At 33.5% G+C, this 23,126-nt stretch overlaps 1 protein-coding gene and 1 long non-coding RNA gene across 2 annotated transcripts in view; one reads left to right on the forward strand and one right to left on the reverse strand.

Annotated features, from left to right (window-relative positions):
* On the forward strand, positions 1-20,112 carry LOC125680872 (uncharacterized). Its single transcript, XR_007372083.2, has 3 exons — positions 1-283; positions 15,599-15,930; positions 19,367-20,112. It is a non-coding gene; the product is annotated as an uncharacterized LOC125680872 (long non-coding RNA).
* The window catches only part of LOC125680871 (soluble scavenger receptor cysteine-rich domain-containing protein SSC5D-like), a 22,845-nt gene continuing 18,491 nt past the window's right edge, over positions 18,773-23,126 (reverse strand). The window contains exon 3 of the mRNA XM_048920672.2: positions 18,773-19,656. Coding sequence (XP_048776629.1) covers positions 19,482-19,656 — 175 coding nt within the window. The 3' untranslated portion in view covers positions 18,773-19,481. The remainder of the gene's footprint in view (positions 19,657-23,126) is intronic.

Raw genomic sequence — 23,126 nt, forward strand, 5'->3', positions numbered from 1 at the left:
TCTGTACTGACAATAATAATTCTGGACCAGCCAAAAAGACAAGATTATTATTTGGACGCTTGAAACAGAAAACGTTTGTCTGACTCGGATTCACAATAATAATCTCCGACTTCAGATTGGCAGATATTATATGAAGCGTGAAGGCAGATATTATTTGAAGCGTGACGAAAAGAAGCACCCCATTGAGAGAGATTAGCACGTGACGCAAGCGGCACGTATGATTACAGTACTTTATTGTCTGACAGACCTAACCGTTATTCAACTTATTGACTCATGGATAGAGGTAAGGCTACAATAACATACATGTGTGATTATGTGCAACGGTCAGGTACCTCATCATCTGTTAGGAGCTCTAAAAAGCTTAACATTGGCCATATTCTCAGACTAGGGTCATAGGGTCAGGTACAGGTATTCATCATTAAGACATTATCAGTGGGTTTTAATGAATTCATTCTAAATTCCCTGTTACAACTGATGTCACCAGCATCTTCCTCTTGAAAGAGTGTTCAAGCCATTGTAGCCCCATCATTTATTTGTAGCTTGAAAATGCTCCGATAGATAAATATGTATGAATCACTACATGTACATGTATATTATGACCCTATCACTGATAGAAGTATAAGTGACACAACTTAGTCGCTAGTAGTAGTAGCCTGTTGTCCTCAAAATAAAATAAGGCAAGGGTATTCAGACTGTCGCAGTCATCCAGTTGCTTTCGGTGTGTGTGTGGGGGGGGGGGGGGGGGGGGGGGGTGCCAAACATCTCGGTACAATTGTCTCTCTGTAGATCTATATAGTATATTATGGAGACACAATAATGATATTTTAGAATGTAATTAAATTGTACCGTCCCAGGCACATAGTATTGGGGGAGGGGACCCTCCTATCATTTTTTTAACATAAAGTTTAACTGTTACATTACTATGAAAATGTTTATTGACTTTTGAATTCAGTCTACTCTGTCTTGGTCAACCAATACCCGACTAGTTCCATATAGTTACGAGTAGACCTCATTAAAAGTCAATAATTGTATAATGTGATCAAGCCACTACGAATAGGAGAGAGCAATATCAGTTACATACAACAAATGAATTCTACAGTAGATCTACAATTGAATTTAACTTTCCTAAACATTTATCACCATAGAACATTACAGACCAAAGGGGGGGGGGATAGTGGTATTATTTGGTGAACAAAAGTTATTTTCCTTCCATTTAACATGACTGCATTTCAATTCACTTCCAGGGGGGGGGGGTTCCATGAACATTTTCATAGTAATGTAACAGTTAAACCCTATGTTAAAAGAAATAATAGGAGGGTCCCATCCCCCAATACTATGTGCCTGGGACGGTACAATTTAATTACATTCTAAAATATCATTATTGTGTCTCCATAATATACTATATAGATCTACAGAGAGACAATTGTACCGAGATGTTTGGCAACCCCCCCCCCCATTCTTCGATCCCACCGAAAGCAACTGGATGACTGCGACAGTCTGAATACCCTTGCCTTATTTTATTTTGAGGACAACAGGCTACTACTACTAGCGACTAAGTTGTGTCACTTATACTTCTATCAGTGATAGGGTCATAATATACATGTACATGTAGTGATTCATACATATTTATCTATCGGAGCATTTTCAAGCTACAAATAAATGATGGGGCTACAATGGCTTGAACACTCTTTCAAGAGGAAGATGCTGGTGATATCAGTTGTAACAGGGAATTTAGAATGAATTCATTAAAACCCAGGGGTTTTATAGGGGGGACATTTTTTTTTGTGGAAGAGATTATAATTTTGGTATTTTATATAGGGAAAAATAATAATAATGTGGGGGTACCCTACGGCTTTCCATACATGTGTATTTTATTTGATAATTTGTTAGTTTTAACTCTAATGAATGGAAATAAATACATTTTTCAAACTTGTATCAGATAAAACTGCGAGTATGGAGTTACCTTAACTTTACATTTGCCTTCATTGTCTATAATAATGAGTATCTGTTATGATGAATAACCTTAATTTTTTGTGAAACGTTCTAAACATATTAGACTGTAGGTTTTGATAATTTAAAGTGAAGAACAAAATTTGGAGGAAAATCGTGAATCAGTCCCTTTTTAAACAAAGATATATATATACAGTTCAAATAAATGACTAGGGATAATATTATGCCAAGAAACACCGGTTCAGTAAAAAAAAAAATTATTAGAAAAAACATACGTTTCTATATTATGCACCCGAGTAAGAAATACAATACGGGTGAAAAGGAATCATAATAGAAAGAAAAAAACACATCACACAATACAAACCAATAAATGTAAAAATATGTACATGTACTCAAACATCTATATGTAGGCCTAATATTACATGTACATCATAAGAAAACTACCCACAATTTAAAGCATACACTGTATACATGTACCGCAAAATGACACCCCATCTTGGACAGTGCCAGGTAAACCCAATAAATTATTAGACGTCTATAGGTAGGCTGAAAATAAGAATAGAATAGAATATTCTGCTTCAACTTTAAGATTCACAATTTTTAGCCGAGTTGCAACGAAGTTGAACTCGGCTATTGGTTTGGTGATGCGGGCGGGCGGGCGGGCGTCAACAATTGGTTTCCGGATGATAACTCGAAAAGTTTACAATCTAATCAAATGAAACGTTGATATATTGTTGGGTACCAGGTAAGGAAGACCCCTATTGATTTTGGAGAAAAATTGTCAAAGGTCAAGGTCACAGTGACCGAAAATAGAATGAAAATTTCAGAAAAATTTGGTTTCCGGATAATAACTCAGAAAGTTTAAATCCGAATCAAATGAAACTTTGATATATTGGACAGTGTATCAGGTAAGGAAGACCCCTATTGATTTTGGAGAAAAGAGGTCCAAGGTCAAGGTCACAGTGACCGAATATAGAATGAAAATTTCAGAAAAATTTGGTTTCCAGATGATAACTCGGAAAGTTTAAATCCGAATCAAATGAAACTTTGAGATATTGTTGGGTACCAGGTAAGGAAGACCCCTATTAATTTTGAAGAAAAAAAGGTCAAAGGTCAAGGTCACAGTGACCGAAAATAGATTTAATATTCCCAAAAAAATTAGTTTCCGGAGAATAACTTGAAATTTTTTAATTTGAATCAAATAAAACTTGGTTATATTGTTGGATACCAGCAAAGCAAGGCCCCTATTGATTTTGGAGAAAAAAGGTCAAGGTCACAGTGACCAAAAATAGATTGAAAACTTCAGACAAATATGGTTTCTGGACAGTAACTTGAAAAGTTTAAAACTGATATTAGTTCTTCACAATTATAAATATGCCACATCATTCCTGACTTTACAATGTATCCCATGCAACTCGGCTTATGCACCCCTGGGTGCATATATTGATTTTTTTTAAATTCCATTGACCATTATTATATCGGATCGAAACTTAAATTTGAATGACATATTTCCATACTGCATTTGAATTTCGCTGGATTCAGAGGCACATTCCGAAACTTCTTCACAACGCTTGTTTAGGTTTTCTTTATTAGCATATACTAATTCTGAATTATTATTTTCGCTTTCGTGAATAATTTCATTTCACGAGATGGGCGTATTGGGTTCTTTTGGCTGGCGTTAATTATTTCCTCATCCAAATATTCGAAAACACAGTGCTTTTCAGATCAAAATTTTGCTCCATAACTTTCTCACCCTAGCTCCATATCCAGAATATACCGCTCATTAAGATAATATTCGCAGTACTTTCTTTAAAATCCGTAAATTTTGATTTTGCAATGAAAATGCTCTTCCCATCAGAGGAAGACATGTTGATATGGCTCAGTACTATAGAGTGAATGAATATAAAACCTGCAGTACAAGACTACTTACCTGACACTGTCCAATACGTGAACAAAAGAAACAAACTTCTACACAAGACTGGTTATATTGTCAGACTATTCAAAAATTTATCATTGTCAATTGGTTTACCTGAAACTGTCCATTCTTAGAACAAAAGATGTAATGTTTTACCCAGAATAAACTATACTTGAGCGGTCAATCACTCAACTTTTCACATTATCGGCGACAAAATATACCTCAAAAACATGAAGTAAATAAATGATAGATTGTACCTATATAAGTATACATTCAAAAACAAGAAGGAAAAAGAGACTAGAAAAGGCATCGTATTTACTAGTAAACAATGGAAATAATGAGTTTGGATTGTGATGCACACGGTACTGACTAAAACCCGATCTCGGTCCCGGTCTTCGGTCTCGGTCCCGTGACTAAAACCCGGTCCTTGGCCCCGGTCCCAGATACTTTTATTCAATAAAAACAGAATATATCAGGATATTTGAGCCCCATTTCTCAATAACTTAGGTATGACATCTCATGCCTGCATTCTGATAGTAAATTGATCATATTATTTTCTTCTTTTGTAAAATAATATGTGAAAACTCCGGGACCGGTGGGACCGAGAAATAAAAACAGTGCTAAAAGCCGGTCCCGGTCTCGACATTTTTCCTCAATAGCCGCTTTAATCTACCTTTTCATAAAAAATATAAGGACGTGATACTCAATGGCATCCCTTTGTATACATATATTTATTGTGTGTATAGGTTTTTTATTCCAATATTGTTTATACATGTATTTATGTCAGAATCGAACTCAACTACATGTACATGTACGTGACATTTTGTCCCAAATGATCGCGTTACACTACCTTTTCATTAGAAGATAAGGATGTAGAAGGAAAATAATATATATGTACTTATCCTGGTGTATTTGTTTGTAATTTACAGTTAGTTTATTTGTTCATTTATTTTATTTCTTCTATTCCTGTCAAAATCAGTTTTTTCAAAGATTCATGTTTGGTATTCCGAACCCGATCTCTTTATATGGGTATAGTTGTATATAACCAATAAATAATAACTATAAAATATTTTTTCCTTTCTTATTTCATACTTAGTTTTCTTTTTTTTTCTTTCAGTTGTGGTTCTTTTAGATACAATGCTTTTAAAAAGGTCCACCTAATATATTTATAGTATCTATAAAAGTGTGTCATAAATAGAGCACATGCTCACCAAAAATTCTCAGATTCTGTGTACTTATACAGAATATACCCTCTGACTTTAGATGATCTTCAAATACTCTATGGTATGTTTTACTGTAATATTATGTGGTAACTATATTTATTGTGAATAGTTATATACGTATATGTGCAAACATATATGTATTAATTATGCTGCACAAAAACTGTTGGTTTCCTATTTTCAAAATATCTTATATTTCAAAGTGCATAAATTTGACATAAACTGATAAATTTACAAACAATGAAATCTACATTTATAAATATACAAGACATACATGTAAATTTATTTAAGAAATAAATTTCAGTTTTGAAAATACAAATAGGCCTACTGTTAGCACTTCATGAAAAGTATGCCTGCGTGAAGCATTTTATACCCTCGTGTATTTTTACTAACCATTCAAGAGTTATGGCTAAAGCTAAAGATTTTCAAAAGTAGGTCAAATTTGAAAAGTGAAGAATTACATGTAAAGAAAGGTCTTGTCACAAGGAGTACACATGTGAAATATGAAAGCCCTATCAACATGCATTCAAAAGTTATGCCGAAGGTTCAAGTTTTTGCTGACAAACAGACGGATGGACCAAAAACTATATAAATGCGCCCCGAATATCCGATTACGGGGGTACAACATTTGCTTTTCAAAAGCATCATTCTTGTATTCAGAATCTTTCTGGAAAGGGGCGGGGGAGGGGTTGTTGACTAGAGTGCACATTAATTTTGTTTCGCTATCAACAACAATTATTCATCATGTTTCAATAATCATAATAAAATTTAAGAACAATATTTGTTTTGGTTTTTTTCCATTTCACTAATGAACATATTTTTTTAAAGTACTTCATACATCGTACATTCTGGACTCATATCTTGCACGTATTATTCTAATATTTACATAGAGGCTTTTCTTCCCTGATTAAAACAACTAATATAACATCATAATTTAACAAATTAATGCGATTCTCACGATACACTCGTAAATGAGAGAGAGAGAGAGAGAGAGAGAGAGAGAGAGAGAGAGAGAGAGAGAGAAAATACATGTACATATACAGAGACCCGGTTCGGAATACACCAACATTGAATTTGAAAATTTTATCAATCGTGTGGTCAGGTGTTTGACCTAAATGAAATATAAAAAAGACTTTGTAAATACTACATCCAACAGTAAATTACAAACAAATACACCAGGATAAGTACATATATATCATTTCTCTTCCACACCCTTATCTTTTTATGAAAATGTATTGTAACGCGTTCATTTGGGAGAGAAAAATCACGTAGTTGAGTTCGATTTTGACATTAAAAAGGAAAATTGGAATAAAACACAAACATACAATAAATCAGAAACATACATGTGCATACAAAGGAATGTCATTGAATATAACACTCTTATCTTTTTCTCATAAAAAAGTAGATTAAAGCGGCTATTTAGAAAAATAAAAAACATCGAGACCGGGACCGGCTTTTAGCACTGTTTTTACTTCTCGGTCCCACCGGTCCCGGAGTTTTCACATATTATTTTACGAAAGACGACAATAATACTACCAATCAACTATCAGAATGCAGGCATGATATGTCATATCTAAATTAACGAGAAATTGGGGCTAAAATATTCTGATGTATTCTGTTTTTATCGAATAAAAAAATCTGGGACCGGGACCGAAGACCGGGTTTTAGTCACGGGACCGAGACCGAAGACCGGTGTAACCGTGGTGGCGGTCGCTGGTGACCAGGGTCGCTCTTAATAGAATATATAGGGAAAAGAACGACTCGGATCACCGGCTTCTGCGCATGCGTGGTATTTAACTCGAAGCGGTGCCCTACTGGTTTTAAATCCATAGTAATAATAAACCCCCTTCTCAGTTTTCTGTTTCGTATGCACATCATAACTTGAAAGATACAAATTAACTTGTATTATCCAACTCCAAAATTGATATTTTAATGCATAAGATTTCTGAATTATGTCTAAGATATCTAATAACGAATAAACAACTTGAAAACAATGGCTGTTTATTCAAAGCATATTTACAATAGTGTTATCTCCATAACAATTCCTAAGTCATCTTTTATATTTTAATCACATGATAACAGGTGTGAACAAGGCACAGCTAGACGCCTTGAACTTGGATTAACGTGCAGGTGTAAACAATTACCTGTAAATAAAATAACACCAGGTTATTCTACCGTGACCAACCTTCGTAATCATAAGTACAAATACCACTCGCCCAATTTACGAACAATACGTAGGCACATATTCAACATTGTTTTATTATTTATTTATCTATTTTGCATAGTATGTTTCTTCTCTCACCCTCTTTTATTTCAAATATATTTTCTGATTATCTGAATTCAAATTATCTCCGATATGCGAACAACCACACATCTACTGTATACAACTTGGAGGTTTACTTTGGGTGTTTTTGTACAAAAGTGGAAGACTTTCCTATTACGAGATAATTCTTTTTGTGTTAAAATTTAACCAACTAGACTCTATATACATGTACATATAGCAGGATCGTGTATAGGAAGCAGCAGGCATGAGGGATCGTGCCATCCTTCTTATTCCCAATAAAAACCATAAGACAACAAAACTAACGTCTGGCGGCTTTTTTCGTCTTTATTTACCTAATATCTATTTATTTATTTTCAAGGTCAACGTATATCTGTTCACTTATGCCCCAACTATAATTGCTTACAAAGGACACGTTTCAGTTTCACGAAATTAGTCAAAATAGGATTCATGTTTGGTATACGGACAAAAAGTCACAGGATAAACGTCACTGGACAGAAAGTCACAAAATATGTAGAAAAGTCACAAAAATGACTTAGCAAATGAGACCCCATATATACTTTTAAGATAATAATAACAGGTGGTACCCAAATGCTCACTAAAGCTGTTGTTCAGACACCAGACATTTCTTACAGTGGATAGGAGGTACAAGGGAATACATGTCATCATTATTGATGTTTGTTTTGCCACATTTAGCACCTTCAGTTCATTATTAAATGTTCATTATCAGATAATAAGAAAGGAAAAATCATTAACTTGTTTATATATCAATTATTATATGATAGTTCACTTACTTCTTGTTTTGACAATGATCTGGAGTGAAAGGAAGCCAACCATAATTCTGTCATCAGATTTTGTTTTGACAATCATTACATGTAATATGTAGTATACTAAACCAAATGATCATCAAGCTTATTTCATCGAAATAAGAAATCTCTCTTTTTAAAAATAAAAATTATATTTTACAATAAATATGATAAAAGGAATAACAATTTCATAATTATTATCAAAATCTCATAGAAAATATAAAGTTTGCATATATATTTTCTTAAACTTTACAAAAAGAACAGATATGTTTTCAAATATATATAAAAAATCAATAGTTTTTTATTTTCTTATAAACTGTGACTTTTTGTCCTATGACATTTTGTTCTACTATCATAAAATTCTAATTGTGACTTGGTCTTATTTTCTTATAAAATTGTGACTTTTTGTCCTGTGACATTTTGTCCTACTTTCATAAAATTTCTTATTGTAACTTTTTGCCCATGGTCATATTGGCCGTGTCTTTTTGTAATTTGTAAAGCTGTAAATGGTTTGAAAGGTACATAATTTCAGCACAATGTATATATTAATTATGACTTTAAAAGTTGAAATATTTTCATGATCCTGGTTCTAATTAAGAGCATTTATTTGAATCATTTTTTATATATCATAAAATTACAATTTTCTTATATCAAATTCATGACAAGGAACTACGTAAAAATGAGCAGTACTTTGAGTGAATCTCATTCTTTGCAGTCAGCCAATAATATGATAGAACTGGCTTCACGAGTATGTACAAAAGCCACGGTATCGACGTCCAGTTGTTTAATATCATCATGAAAGCTGCTGTCTTTGGATCGTCTTTTGTCTCGCGTCTCGGAAGATCTACCGAAGCAGACCCGAGAATAAAATATTTTGGAGTTGGTGGCATGACAGCAAAGGAGCCAAATCAAACCTGCCTGCAAAAACCTGCTTCAGTATTCCCCTGATCGAGTTTTCATTCATCTCGGTGGAAACGACATTAGCGTTGACGGACAACCTAGGAAGGTGGCTGAAAACGTCCTACAACTGGTGCAGGTCCTAGAAGACAGCGGAGTTGGAACTGTTCTCGTGGGACAGATTCTAGACAGAAATAAGAAGACCTAGGGGAGGGGACTTACCCCCACCCCCTCTAAATCCGCAACTGCATAGATATGTAGACTTCTTTATATTTTGAATTAAGGTATGCCATGTGTAATGAAAGGATAATGAACAATTTTGAAGGATTTAGATCAACATAAATGTTTATTGTCAAATAATGATGAAAGTGAAGCAGATGAAATTCACATGACTGGTGAATGATTCGAAGCTGACATTTTTGCACTTAAGACTTTTTAGAAGAGTTGTCTGCCCTTTGTATAAATAAGAAAAATCTAATTTTCTAAAAATGTGTGTGGTCAATGATTAATTTTATTTCATATTTTCATTAAGAGAAAGTGTATGTAACTTTCTACCAAGAGATTTGTATGAAACTATAACTTCTTTTTAAAATATTGTAATAAAACATGCTTCATATTTTGTCAGAACTGACTAGGGTATGGTCTGTAAAAGTTGCACAACGTGCAAATGGGTGGCGGTTTGATTTGAAATAGCTAATTTAAGTGTAGTTTCAGAATTCGGGAGAGAAAAAATGGGGAAAATAATTATTTTGAATTAATTATGAGCGTCGGTGTCTGGGATCGCTCTTCAGAATGACCGTTTCATATTTTGTCAGAACTGACTAGGGTATGGTCTGTAAAAGTTGCACAACGTGCAAATGGGTGGCGGTTTGATTTGAACTAGCTAATTTAAGTGTAGTTTCAGAATTCGGGAGAGAAAAAATGGGGGAAATAATTATTTTGAATTAATTATGAGCGTCGGTGTCTGGGGTCGCTCTTCAGAATGACCGTTTCATATTTTGTCAGAACTGACTAGGGTATGGTCTGTAAAAGTTGCACAAGGTGCAAATGGGTGGCGGTTTGATTTGAAATAGCTAATTTAAGTGTAGTTTCAGAATTCGGGAGAGAAAAAATGGGGAAAATAATTATTTTGAATTAATTATGAACGTCGGTGTCTGGGGTCGCTCTTCAGAATGACCGTTTCATATTTTGTCAGAACTGACTAGGGTATGGTCTGTAAAAGTTGCACAACGTGCAAATGGGTGGCGGTTTGATTTGAACTAGATAATGTAAGTGTAGTTTCAGAATTCGGGAGAGAAAAAATGGGGAAAATAATTATTTTGAATTAATTATGAGCGTCGGTGTCTGGGGTCGCTCTTCAGAATGACCGTTTCATATTTTGTCAGAACTGACTAGGGTATGGTCTGTAAAAGTTGCACAACGTGCAAATGGGTGGCGGTTTGATTTGAAATAGCTAATTTAAGTGTAGTTTCAGAATTCGGGAGAGAAAAAATGGGGAAAATAATTATTTTGAATTAATTATGAGCGTCGGTGTCTGGAGTCGCTCTTCAGAATGACCGTTTCATATTTTTACTTCACACAATCCGAAAAAAAAAATTACTTGAATTACATGTAATGCAATAAGAGAATTACACAATTTGAATTTATTTAATACTAATAATAATGCTTTGATTAGATAATGTACAAGAAAGTGGTAGTTAAAACAATTATGGGGGTCACTATTCATGGTGTAGAAGGTAATTTGAAAACAGCAAAATAACAACTTTATTATTTTCAATGGATCCATAATAATAAAAAAAATTCAGCACAGCATGAAATTCCGATTGGCAAGACATTCTTGAAAACTTTGGTTAAAAGAAGTGACATTTGCAGACATCCTCGTATTGTAAATATATATCTGTATCTAGTTTAAAAAGAACGCACTTTCACATTATGACCCCTGGTCTACTTTTTTGGGGATTGACAATGTTATGGTTTTGGCAATTATTTAATTAAGGAAATCAGAGGTCATGATTTGAAAAAGCTTGAATCTACAATACCTGAGAATGATTCCATATTAATAAGACTGATCACTGTTTGTAAACAAATTTCTTCATTCCTCCTATCTAAAACTAAATTGCCCATTGCCAATTGTGTTCCTCACTTACCCCTGGAGGGTTAAGATTTGAGCAAACTGCTTCACTACTTGAAGATGCTTACATATAACTATGAATAATCATGACTTTGCTGTTCTTGAGAAAAAGATTTTTACAGTTTCTTCCTATGTATTTGTATGTAAAACTTTGATCCCCTACTGTGGTCCCATTCAACACCCGGGGGCCATGATTTGAACAAATTTGAGTCTGCAATATGCCAGGAAGCTTCAATGTAAATTTTAGCTTTTTTGGCCCAGTGGTTCTCGAAGATTTTTAAATGAAACCCACCCTATTTTTGCATTTTTATGATTATCTCCCCTTTGAAAGGCTCATGGCCCTTCATTTGAACAAACTTGAAAGCCCTTTACCCAAGGATGCTTTGGGCCAAGTTTGGTTGAAATTGGCTTAGTGGTTCTGGAGAAGAAGTCGAAAATGTAAAAAGTTTAGACAGACAACGGACAACAGGTGATCATAAAAGTTCACTTGAGGTTTCAGCCGGTTTTGCTATTTTGATATATAGCCTATCAAACTCCAGTAAGATGAGGGTGATACCAGACAGTCAACGTAAGAAAGTGCACTGTTTCAAAATTACTTGTTGATACATTACAAATATGCGTGATGATGTTTTATAACTGACCTTTAGGATGTTTCTTGGTGTTTGAAATTAACCATAGACCGAGTCTATGTCAAATGGCACTGGTCTATAACAATTGTAATTGGGATATAACAAAACGTGTATGTTAATTTTCTTAGTTTAAAGCAATTGAGTTATCCCACAAGTCAACGTCTGATAAACGTTATGAGGAAAAGAGAACACTTTTTTGGAAATGGAAAGAAAATATGCTTTATAAGTACTTTAAAAGTCAATAAAAATGTTTTAAATTTGTGTTATTTTTTTCAATGTTGCGGTCTATGCCAATTCGATGAGGTCTATGTCATCTAGTTTTGGCATAAACCCAGTCTGTACTAAGTTTTAAACGAATTTCGAAAACTGCTTTTCTGTTACTTTAATTCAGAAAAATATACTGACAACACGTCACACCAGCATATTTCTTTTCTGTTTTACCACACCCAAACATATAAAAGATGTGGTGACTACAAATGAAGGGAAGAAATGCATTAAAATGCACCATTTTAAATCATTCTTTTTAAATGGGTTAACCTCCCCCCAAACCCCACAGTAAGGTATAGATTTGCCACTGTATTTGAGTGCAACCTGATGTTATTAAAGAACAGACGTAGCTCAAAAATTGCAAATTCACATGAAATTATGCTACTCTACAGATTACTTCGAAAAAAATGTATAATTCAAATCCAACAAAAAAATCAACAGACTGATTGAAATGGATCACAGATTAAAATGTATCACAATGAGGGAAATTGGGATGTTTTGGAGAATTGACAAATTCAATGCAGAAAGAATTAAAAGGATCAGTAAATGATGTCATAATACTTGCCCTTTGACCTCTAAATATCAAGGCTCTACCATATAGAAATTTCATGCAAATGATTATGCACATTTTTACTGTATGCTCGAGAATGTCCAATATATAGGATGTTCTCTATTCGTTTTTCACAGGGTAAATAATTCATATTGTTCATTCCAAAGATAATTGATTATTGCATTAGTATAAATTTTCTTCTGGCATGTTTTCAAAGAAATGAATTTAAACTAATTTCACGTGTTTTGAACTACGTGAAGTAAATTATTTTAATGGGATATGAACTCCACATCTCCATTCTTAACATTAATTCAACATAAATTATCCACTTTTCAAATACTGAATGTCTGATATTATCCTTGAAAAACACTAGATATATCTATAGATATGATGTTTACCTAGAAATGTAAACCTGAGTCGGTCAAAAAAAAACAGGCACCTATCTTCTTAGTCAGGTTAGTGTTACATAACCATGATAAGTTTATTGGATTGGCTAGTTGCGCTTTGTGCTCATTTAATTACAAATGAAAATTAGTCACGGGGCTTGGATTATTCTGACCACAAAACTATGTCGAAAATCTGCTTTAAATTCATAAGTAATTGCGCAAAAAATTAAAACTAAATACCTAAGCATTTCAACACCTACATAAAAATATTTCATTGACATAGCTGATGGCTTTTCGATATTAAAAAACACAATAGAGGAAATTCGAGTCACAACTTTGTTTTGAATTAAACTGGTACAGTGTGATCATGATTCGCATTTATTCATACTAGCAATTAAATCATAGACAATAACGAGACTCGATCGCTCGAGTACAGGACGACATTGGTGGGATGCCGATCTCGATGATTCTTGCATGTAAATTGAATAATTATTAGTAAGTTTCTGTTGATATTTTTGCTAAAGGAGCTGCACTAGTTACATAATTTAATATATTAGAGGGCGAAGCCCTCTCACGGCCCGAAGGGCCGTGAGAGCGGAGCTCTCCCTATAGGTAACACGTATATACATGTTTAAAAGGAAAATAATGAAAAATTAAACCATACCTATGGAACTTGAAAAGTTTGGTACCAATGGCGTCGATTCGAATATTAGCGCGTGGACATGTATTCCTCCATTTTGAATCTCGTCTACCCTAGTTCACGTCGTTCTGAGATGTTACATAAAATCCATAAAAGCATGTAGATATATATCTAAATCTTATTTTCTTAATCATATATAATCACTCCACGATTAACGCCATGTTTTTTGTTGTTTGTGGTTCAAACGCTATGTTTATAAATTTGCTAAATAACGACGCTGAATATGATGTCACAATGTACTGATTGTACATCGATTGCGTTATATTTCCCGCGTTCAATATATAGGCGGATCAAATGTCCAAAATTAGGATACAACTCTGTCCTCCTGCTAACTTCGGGTTATTTTTGTCCTGTTTTAGATATAGATACTAATGCCAACACTTTTTTGCTTCGCCCTCAAACACGGTCACGCCGTAAAACATATTAGTTAAAATGCACGTCTTCTTATTAAAATATGTGCATAAATGAAGTTCATATGCCGATCACAATTTCAGATGTAGAATTAAAAACCAAAGCATTTTCTGGTTTTTAAAACAAAATAATTCAATAATACCAATTGTTTTATTGTCTTTTGGGTTTTTTTCATCACCAAACTTCACACTTATTGCTGATTACAACCATATAAAATGTTTACAATTACCTATGGGTCGAATTATGCGAGCGTCGAAAAGCAGGGCTACCGCTATATTTAGAGCGACCCTGAGCACCAGCGACCGCGATCACCGCTACACCGGGACCGAGACCGGGTTTTAGTCAGTACCGATGCACACTTACAGTAGAAATGGAGTCAGGCTAGGGCAAACCTTTAACGTGATTCTACAAAATTGAAAAATTAGTTCATGAAACATACTTGCATTGAAATCACCACCAAAAATGGCATTACCATACTGGTGTGGGCCTCGATCAGTTCTTTCTCGCACAGAATGGACAGTTTGGGGCTTATATTCTTTACATAAATCCACAACGGGGTCAACATTTGTTAAAAGTAGGTTACAGGTACTACTTTTATTAAGGTAATACACAACCAACAATCGATCTCACTTACTACAGAAGTTTATCAATAAATAAAATCAATATCACTAAATGTATTTATGATTTTATTTGTATTCCAAACAGTGGACTTTCATTTCTGTAAAACAATGTCTAAAATTTCGTCTGCTACAACTTCACCCTGGTCATCGGTGATGCCGAATTGTACCTATTACTAGACGATGACATGCTTAGCAAAAGTCATTCACAGGATTTAGGGTCGATAAGTCGTCAAAGACTCTCTCTCTCTCTCTCTCTCTCTCTCTCTCTCTCTCTCTCTCTCATACGCACTCAATATTTTGAAGTGACCAGTACGAAATGATTTGATTATTAAAGGTATATAATGTTCAATAAAAAGAAAAATATTGCGTACATTTGTGTATATAGTCTAGATTTGTAAAAATAGAATAGATAAATGAAAATCCAAACTTAGTTCAAGAAGTCTCATTCCTACATGTAGATCAGTACCTGATGCTACATGTACACCTAATAATGGTGAGAGTTTGTGATATTCTAGAAGGAGTCCATCTTCGAAGGAGTCATGTAACAACTCTATCTACATATATACAGGTTTTCACACGTTTTAGAATAAGAATAACATGTTTTTGAATATGAATCATAAAATTATCGAATATGAATAACAACTTTTCGAATATGAATGATATGCTATAGAATATAAATTACAATTTTCGAATATGAATAACAAGATTGATGTAATAGTGCAACGTTTTACACGCCATACTCTCCAACTTTTTGTGAGGTGTAAATTCAAGTACAAAGTTTGATATTTTGTGAGTAAAAAACAAAGGATTTAAATATCTTGAATTTTTATTGTAGATGTGTGATTTGCAATTCCAGGCTTTTGACCAACAGATTTAGCACGTGCCTGACTTCAATGTAAACAAACTCTTACGCCTTTCTGGATGAATAAGTATTTTTTTGTAAGAAAATGATTATTAAGAACAGTACTACATGGTGTGAAAGTAAAACCTCTGAGAAGTTTTCTTGAAGGAAACAGGGTCAGGTTAAAGGTGGGTAACTTTTGGTAATATATATATAGGCAAAATTAAAGAGTGGTGCAACCTGCAGAAGGGATAAGGAATCCTCAGACCGAAGTGTTCGCTGAGAACGGTAGACTTGAACCAGTGGCTGGAGCTCGAGGGCTGGAGGTAATACATGTACATGCAGAGCCTTGAAAGTATATACAACAGGATTTTATATTTTGACCGATATATATCACCGTGAAGCGATATGAGAATTGGTGTCATATGCTCATATTTCCGTGAACGTGTCACTAGCCTGGCAGCTGTTTTGATCTTTCTGTAAGGATGATGAATTTACACCATAAAAAAGTGCATTTCCATAATCAAGACGGGATGTAATCAGTGATCCAACAAGTGTCCTGCACGCATCTTATGTTATAAGAGATCTCATTCTTCCGCTTTACAAATGTGAGAGAAAAGATAATATATTAAAATCGATGTGCACATACATGTGAATAAATTATTCATAATGTCAGAATTAAAATGCATAATTATATTATCATTAATATATAGCGCCTAATGAAATGATATAATTACCCTAATAACATATAAAACAATTCAAAACAACCCTTAGAAATAATTAAATACATAGAAAGGACATAGGTATAATAACAAACTACAGTTCAAATAGCAACTGGGTTTTTTGTTTTTGTTTTTTTAAAGAGTTTTCGCTGTGAAAACAAGATACATTAGACAAATGTATATTTTAAAAAGAAATTGAAATGAAATGACTAAATTTCAGATAAATCGCATATATTTTAGATTGGAATCAAACGATATAGAGAAAAGTAACCCCGATCAAAATTGATAGAAATCACTATAATGATATATTGTTGTTAATTGTATGCCCTTTTCATCAAGAATAAGTTATTATTTATTACAAAGTATAATATTAACCTTTATGGGACATGTGTTCCTTTTATTTATTTAGCAATGTTCCTAATTTTACACCTATCTGTTATTGATTTATGTGACACTATTCTGTGTTTGGTTTTACCCAAACTGCAGTTCGCATATTTTAAACCAATCAGCGTGGCCACTTAACTGCCACGTGATCATTGTTCTTTGTTTGCAAGAAGAAGCCACGGGAAATTTCCAGCGAATATTATTGTTACCCTCCATCCAACCCCGTGACTACCTCCCTAAATGCCTGTATTTTTTAGATTACCCACCTTTTTTGTGGACAGGCAGGTTGTGTTTTGTAGATAACAGATTAGTTGATTCTCATTTAATTTTATGTTATGTTTTGTTGAGGGTCAGATTGCATAATACTTATCCAAAGATACTCTTTATTTGCCAATGTTTCTCTAGTCTTTTCTGGCCCCCATAAAATTTTGATATATTTGTTGGGGGTCAGTTTGCATATTACCTATCAAAAGGTACTCTTTGTTTGCTTTTTCTGACCCCCATTATTTCGTCATGTTTTTCATTCGTCATTTTATGATTAAATGACATTTTTCAATCCAACACTGTGTTACTGGTTCTGCCTGTCTTGCCAAAAAAAACCAAGCTTAGTTGACTTGGCTACATATGTAGGTATTCCTATACTAAAGGAATATAAAACTAGTTTCCTTTAAATAAATTGATTTAATTTGTAAATCATTTTATATCAAAGGAATGTAGTTTTCTGCTTACAATGTTGTCTATGACTACTTGTTAGCTCACCTGAGCCGAAGGCTCAAGTGAGCTTTTCTAATTAGTCCGTTGTCTGTCGTCGTCAGCGTAAACTCTTCACATTTTCATCTTTTTCTCCAGAACCACTGGGCCAATTTCAAGAAACCTTGGCACAAAGCACCCTTGGGTGAAGGGCTTTTAAGTTTGTTCAAATGAAGGGCGATGCCCCATTCAAAGGGGAGATATTCACAATAATGCAAAAATAGGGTGGGGTCATTTAAAAATCTTCTTAAGAACCACTGGGCCAGAGTAGCTGACATTTATGAAAACTTCCTAATATAGTGCAGATTCAATTTGTTAAAATCATGACCGTTGGGTGGTAGGATGGGACCACAATAGGGACAAATATTTAGGGAAAATCCTTTAAAATCTTCTCAAGAAACACGGGGCCAAAAAAGCTGAGATTTACATGAAAGCATCCTGACATAGTGAAGATTCAAGTTTATCAAAATCATCGCCCCCGGGGGTAGGTTGGGCACAACAGGGGATCAAAGTTTTACATACTAATATATATAAAAAAAAATCTTTAAAATCTTCTTCTCAAGAACTACTGGACCAGGAAGTAGAAATTTTCATGAAAGCATCCTGACATTGTGCAGATTCAAGTTTGTTTTATAAAAATCATGGTCCCCTGGGGTATGTTGGGGACACAATAGGGGATCAAATTACATACAAATATATAGGGAAAATCATTAAAAATCTTCTTCTGAAGAATCACTGGGCCAGAAAAGTTTACATTTACTTAAAGCTTCCTGATGTAGTGCAGATTCAAATTTGTTAAAATCATGGCCCCAGGGGTAGGATGGGGCCACAATAGGGATCAAAGTTTTACCTGCGGATATGTATGGAAAATCTTTAGATATGGACCAAGGTGATTCAGGTGAGCGATGTGACCCATGTGCCTCTTGTTTATAATTCCAATATCGGGCTTGGTTCAAATTTGAACAAAATTACAGTATTTCTTTACTTTAACCATTTCATTTGAATTTCTTTTTAAAATACAAAGTATATTTAGCATATTTTCATTCTTTAGAATCACCTCAGTTTCATTTGTGTTGCAATTGCTTTGACTTTCTTTTTTATTTTGACTAGCATATGAGTTTGTTTCCTCTTTGAAATATCATCGACATCAATATCATATATTTTAACTTCTAATTAAATTTGAAATTTAAAATTCAATGGCCGGGCCTTCACTTCAGTATATATCAAAATTGGCTCTTATAAGGTTTCATTCTTGAGTTTCTAAAAAGACAACATAGCACAAAATGTACTTGTAAAACAAATCAATAATAAATTTTAGAACATTGACTTTATTAATATTTCAAGTGAGTGAGTGCACTTTGTACAAAACATATATTATCTTGTGCGGTTTTTAAATACTCTATTATGGAACGCCATTACTGCCTTATGTGGATGTGTTTGATTATAAGAGTGGTGCTTTTTCGTTATATGCTGTGGTTCTTTCATGATAAAGTGGTGCTTTTTTATTACTTGATAAAGAAAAAAGCACCATCTTATCACGAAAAACCTACAGCATGTAACGAAAAAGCACAATATCATCATGAAACACATCCACACAAGGCAGTCATGGCGTTCCATACCCTATAGTGTGGCGTGCAATGGGGAGGGGTCATGTTTTAGTGTATATATGTTTCAACAATAGCAAAACATTTATGTGCCTCATATACTGACATATCTCTCTCTCTCTCTCTCTCTCTCTCTCTCTCTCTCTCTCTCTCTGAAGGATTTCCAATCATTGAATATCTCTTTGGATTTTCCAATAAATGATATCGATTAGTTAACAGAGTATCATACGTCACTATAGTTTTAAAAAACATCACGCACATCTAACAACGCTACTGTTTGTCTATCTTTTCTTTCATTTCAGAGTTGACGTTGGTGAATATAGCTTTAGGAGATAATGTCCTTGACCTCCTGGTTTTGATGAGCATTGTCCTTGACCTCCGTGGTTGTAGTGGACATTATTGTAGTGGACACTGTCTTCAGTAGCAGTGAACTCCTGCGTCCTCGTAGTGACTACATTTATGCGTACCCCATCCACCGGACCCACAGTCAAATAGGGACAGCTCGTTTCCGCGACAGCTGAGGTAACTCAGCCAAATGGGGCCACTCCCAGGACCGAAGGACTGTTTGTACAACCGGGCGGATCCTCCCAAACTAAAGAATAAATCATATAATAAGAACACTGCTCACAATATTACAAAGCCAAGTCAGTTTAGCATCGTTATTTTTTATTTAGTAAGTCATCATTCTTTCGATTAGTCATCCTTGATCTTTTGGAATATAAAGTTGATGGGAAAAAATATAAGTTTATGATTCATACTATTTTGAAATTTAAAAGTTTAAAGGTAGCTCATTACACCAAAATCTTATTATGAAGTATGGTTCACCATCGAAAGAGTGATACAAGCTCTCAATTATTTTAAATGATTTTTTTTTGTATTATTTTCCGGAATGATAAAAATGGTGTTTTGTTTGCAAATAAGAGATTACATAGTCCAAATATCGCTGTGATTTGATGTATGACATATATATCTAATAAAACATGCCTAAAAGATTCAGATAGACGTTCTGATATCTTGAATAAAAATATTCATGAAAATTGAAATATTATTTATTACTCTCTTCTTCTTTTTTTAAATCTATGGATAAAAATTTCAAAAAACATGTCAATTAGAAAAAGGTGTAACAGAAAAATATATTTTTAAAAGAAATTGAAATGAAATTGTCACAGTTCAGAAAAAATCCTCGGAAAGATATTTCTCTATTATGCACAAAGTTTTATTTGATAAAGATTATTGCAAAAACCTATGATGTCACATGAGGATCGATCTACCTTAAAGGGGCATGGACACGATTTGAGCTGAAAATTTTCAAACTTTATTTTTCCATTTTATTGTTTACAATGCTTAATTAAAATATTTCTAATGGTCAACCAAAATTTGAATATCAATTGTTGAGTTACAAGCACTCACAATTCGTTGTAACGTAAACAAGGCTCGTGCCATGTTTTGGTTTACATATAGATTACTTAATTGAAAACATTATGTTTAAAACAAAATGAGATGCACCAAAAATCAAAAATTGTTTAATTGTGTTAAGATTCAACTTTTAAATTGAACAAAATACATGTATGCTTTAAACGAAACATTACTAGTATATTTGACCTATGTAAACTTATACAAGTATATAAGTATGTCAAGGTCACAAAGTCAAATACGATTGTATCACAAGGTCTTGTCATAAATAATTCAAATACAAAATATGAAACTCATACCTTAAATAGTTCTGGAGATATTTAACAGGTTATGTTTCTCAAAAGTAGGTCAAATTTAAAGGTCATAGTATGAGATAAAAGGTTTTGCCATCATAAATCTATATACAAAATATGAAGACCTACCTTAAACAGTTCAGGAGATATTGAACAAGTCAGAGATTTAAAAATAAAGTCCAACTCCAAGGTAAAAAAGTCAAACTTCACGAAAGCATTAAGTCTTGTCATCAAGAACTTGTATACAAAATATGAAAGCCCTACTTTAAATAGTTCAGGAGATATTGAATAGGTCAGGGTGTGTTGTTTGTTTTTTTTTATAAAGTTGGTCAAACTCCAAGGTCACAAGATCAAACACCACTGTGTACAATTTCTATACAAAGTAAGAAAGCCCCACCTAAAATAGTTCTGGATATATCTTATAGATTACGTTTTCTTAAAAGTATATTAAACTCTAAGTTCAGGGTCACAAGGTCAAAGGTCATGATATGAAATGAAAGGTTTTGCCATTAAAAAAAATGCATGCAAGATATAAAAGATGTACCTTAAATAGTTCAGAACATATTGTATACCGATAGGTCAGATTTTTATTAAAAGTAGGTCAAACATCAAGGTCAAGGTGATAATATCATACATGTACACCATTGCATCACATAAAGATCGGTAAAGTTGGCTACTAGTAGCCAGCTACTTAAACCAGGAAAAGTTAGCTACTAGTAGCCATTTACTAGTAGCCAGCTACTAAAAGTAAGAAAAGTTAGCTACTCGTAGCCAGCTACTACAAAATTTTAAATTTATAATTACTGATAGTCACCTACCAGATATAGGTTACTGAGTTTGAAAATTATTATATACCAGGTTTATTTCTAAAGAGGACGAGGAGTCGTATGAAATTGCATGCTTAATTTCCCCCAATTACATAACGTCGCAATACAAAATACGAATAAACTTTTTCTTTGAAACTACGATCATAAGATATATGATCTATATATCATATTTTTGGAAATTTTCTCTATTTTTTAACTATGTAAAACTCAATAAAGTAAGTAAAGCCATTAGAGTAAAAAAAGCATTTAAAGTGAAGGACGGCTTCGTCTGAATATGACGCAACGTTTTGTCGCAAGGTCATTTTCCCCCTCGATATGATTTTTTTTTATTATCCTTATAAATTCAATATATTTTTTTTTATATTTTTGAAAAGCATATATTCCCTGCTTTTAGAAGATATAAAAATTATTTTCAATGCCTGGCAAAGTTATAAGAAAATAGCAATTTTTTGCACATTTACATTTTCTTACGATTTTATTTCTCAATGTTTAAACAGATCGGCGTTTTACCTATATTTATATATGGAAATAGGGAAAAGTAAACGCAGCCTGTAAAAGTAAAGGACATTTCCTTTTTGATGGGCCCTTATTTGTGTTATAATTCTCAGTAGTTTTTATATTGCGATAAAATGAAATTGGGACATGCTGCGCGGTTTTCTTTAAAATTAGTGACAAAACGTCGTTGCTAAAAGCGATGGCGCGTCGCACAATAAAGTGGTGAAAATCCTCTTGTAGTAAATTCAGTCCCGTTTGATACACTAAAATAATATACACATATGTATGAAATAATCAGCCAGGTATTCTCTGCTTTTTAAAAAAAAAAAAAAGAGAGCATAAAACCAATATTGGTATAACAGTTACACAACCTACATGTAACTTCATAAAACACTTATTGATAATGTTACATTGGCAGAGTAAATTTTAAAAAAAAAAGATAAATAAAATACTTCAAATTGAGATACAAACGTTATATTTGTTCGGAATAGTAATATTTTTTGCCCTGCCAAACAAAGAAAACTAAAATACACTTTTACAGTCTGATTAAAACCACCCCCCCCCCTTCTCCTATCGTCGTCATGGACGATATCTGAAAATTGATAGATATCAAGATACATAGTATCACTCCTCTTGACTTGGATAGTTGTAAATTAGTCAGATATCTAATATAAACACATAGTTCCTTAACATATCTACGGAAATCTTGAAACAGGTTACCAGGAATCAAAAGGTATAAGTAGCTGACTTCCTTAAACGTGATATCTGAAAATTGATGGCGTATCAAGATACCTAATACCACTCCTCTTTATGTATTGGTAAATTGGTATGTATTGGTAAATTTATGAGATATCTAATACAAACACAGTATTTGCGAAAATCTTGAAATTTCAGATTACTTGCAATCAAAAGGTATAAGTAGCTGACTTCTTTAAAGGTAATAACTAAAATTCGATGGCATATTAAGATACCTAATATAACTCCTCATCACGTGTATAGTTGTAAATTAGTCATATGTCTAATAATATATGAAC

Source organism: Ostrea edulis, chromosome 2 (genome assembly GCF_947568905.1).
Source record: "Ostrea edulis chromosome 2, xbOstEdul1.1, whole genome shotgun sequence".
NCBI lineage: Eukaryota > Metazoa > Mollusca > Bivalvia > Ostreida > Ostreidae > Ostrea > Ostrea edulis.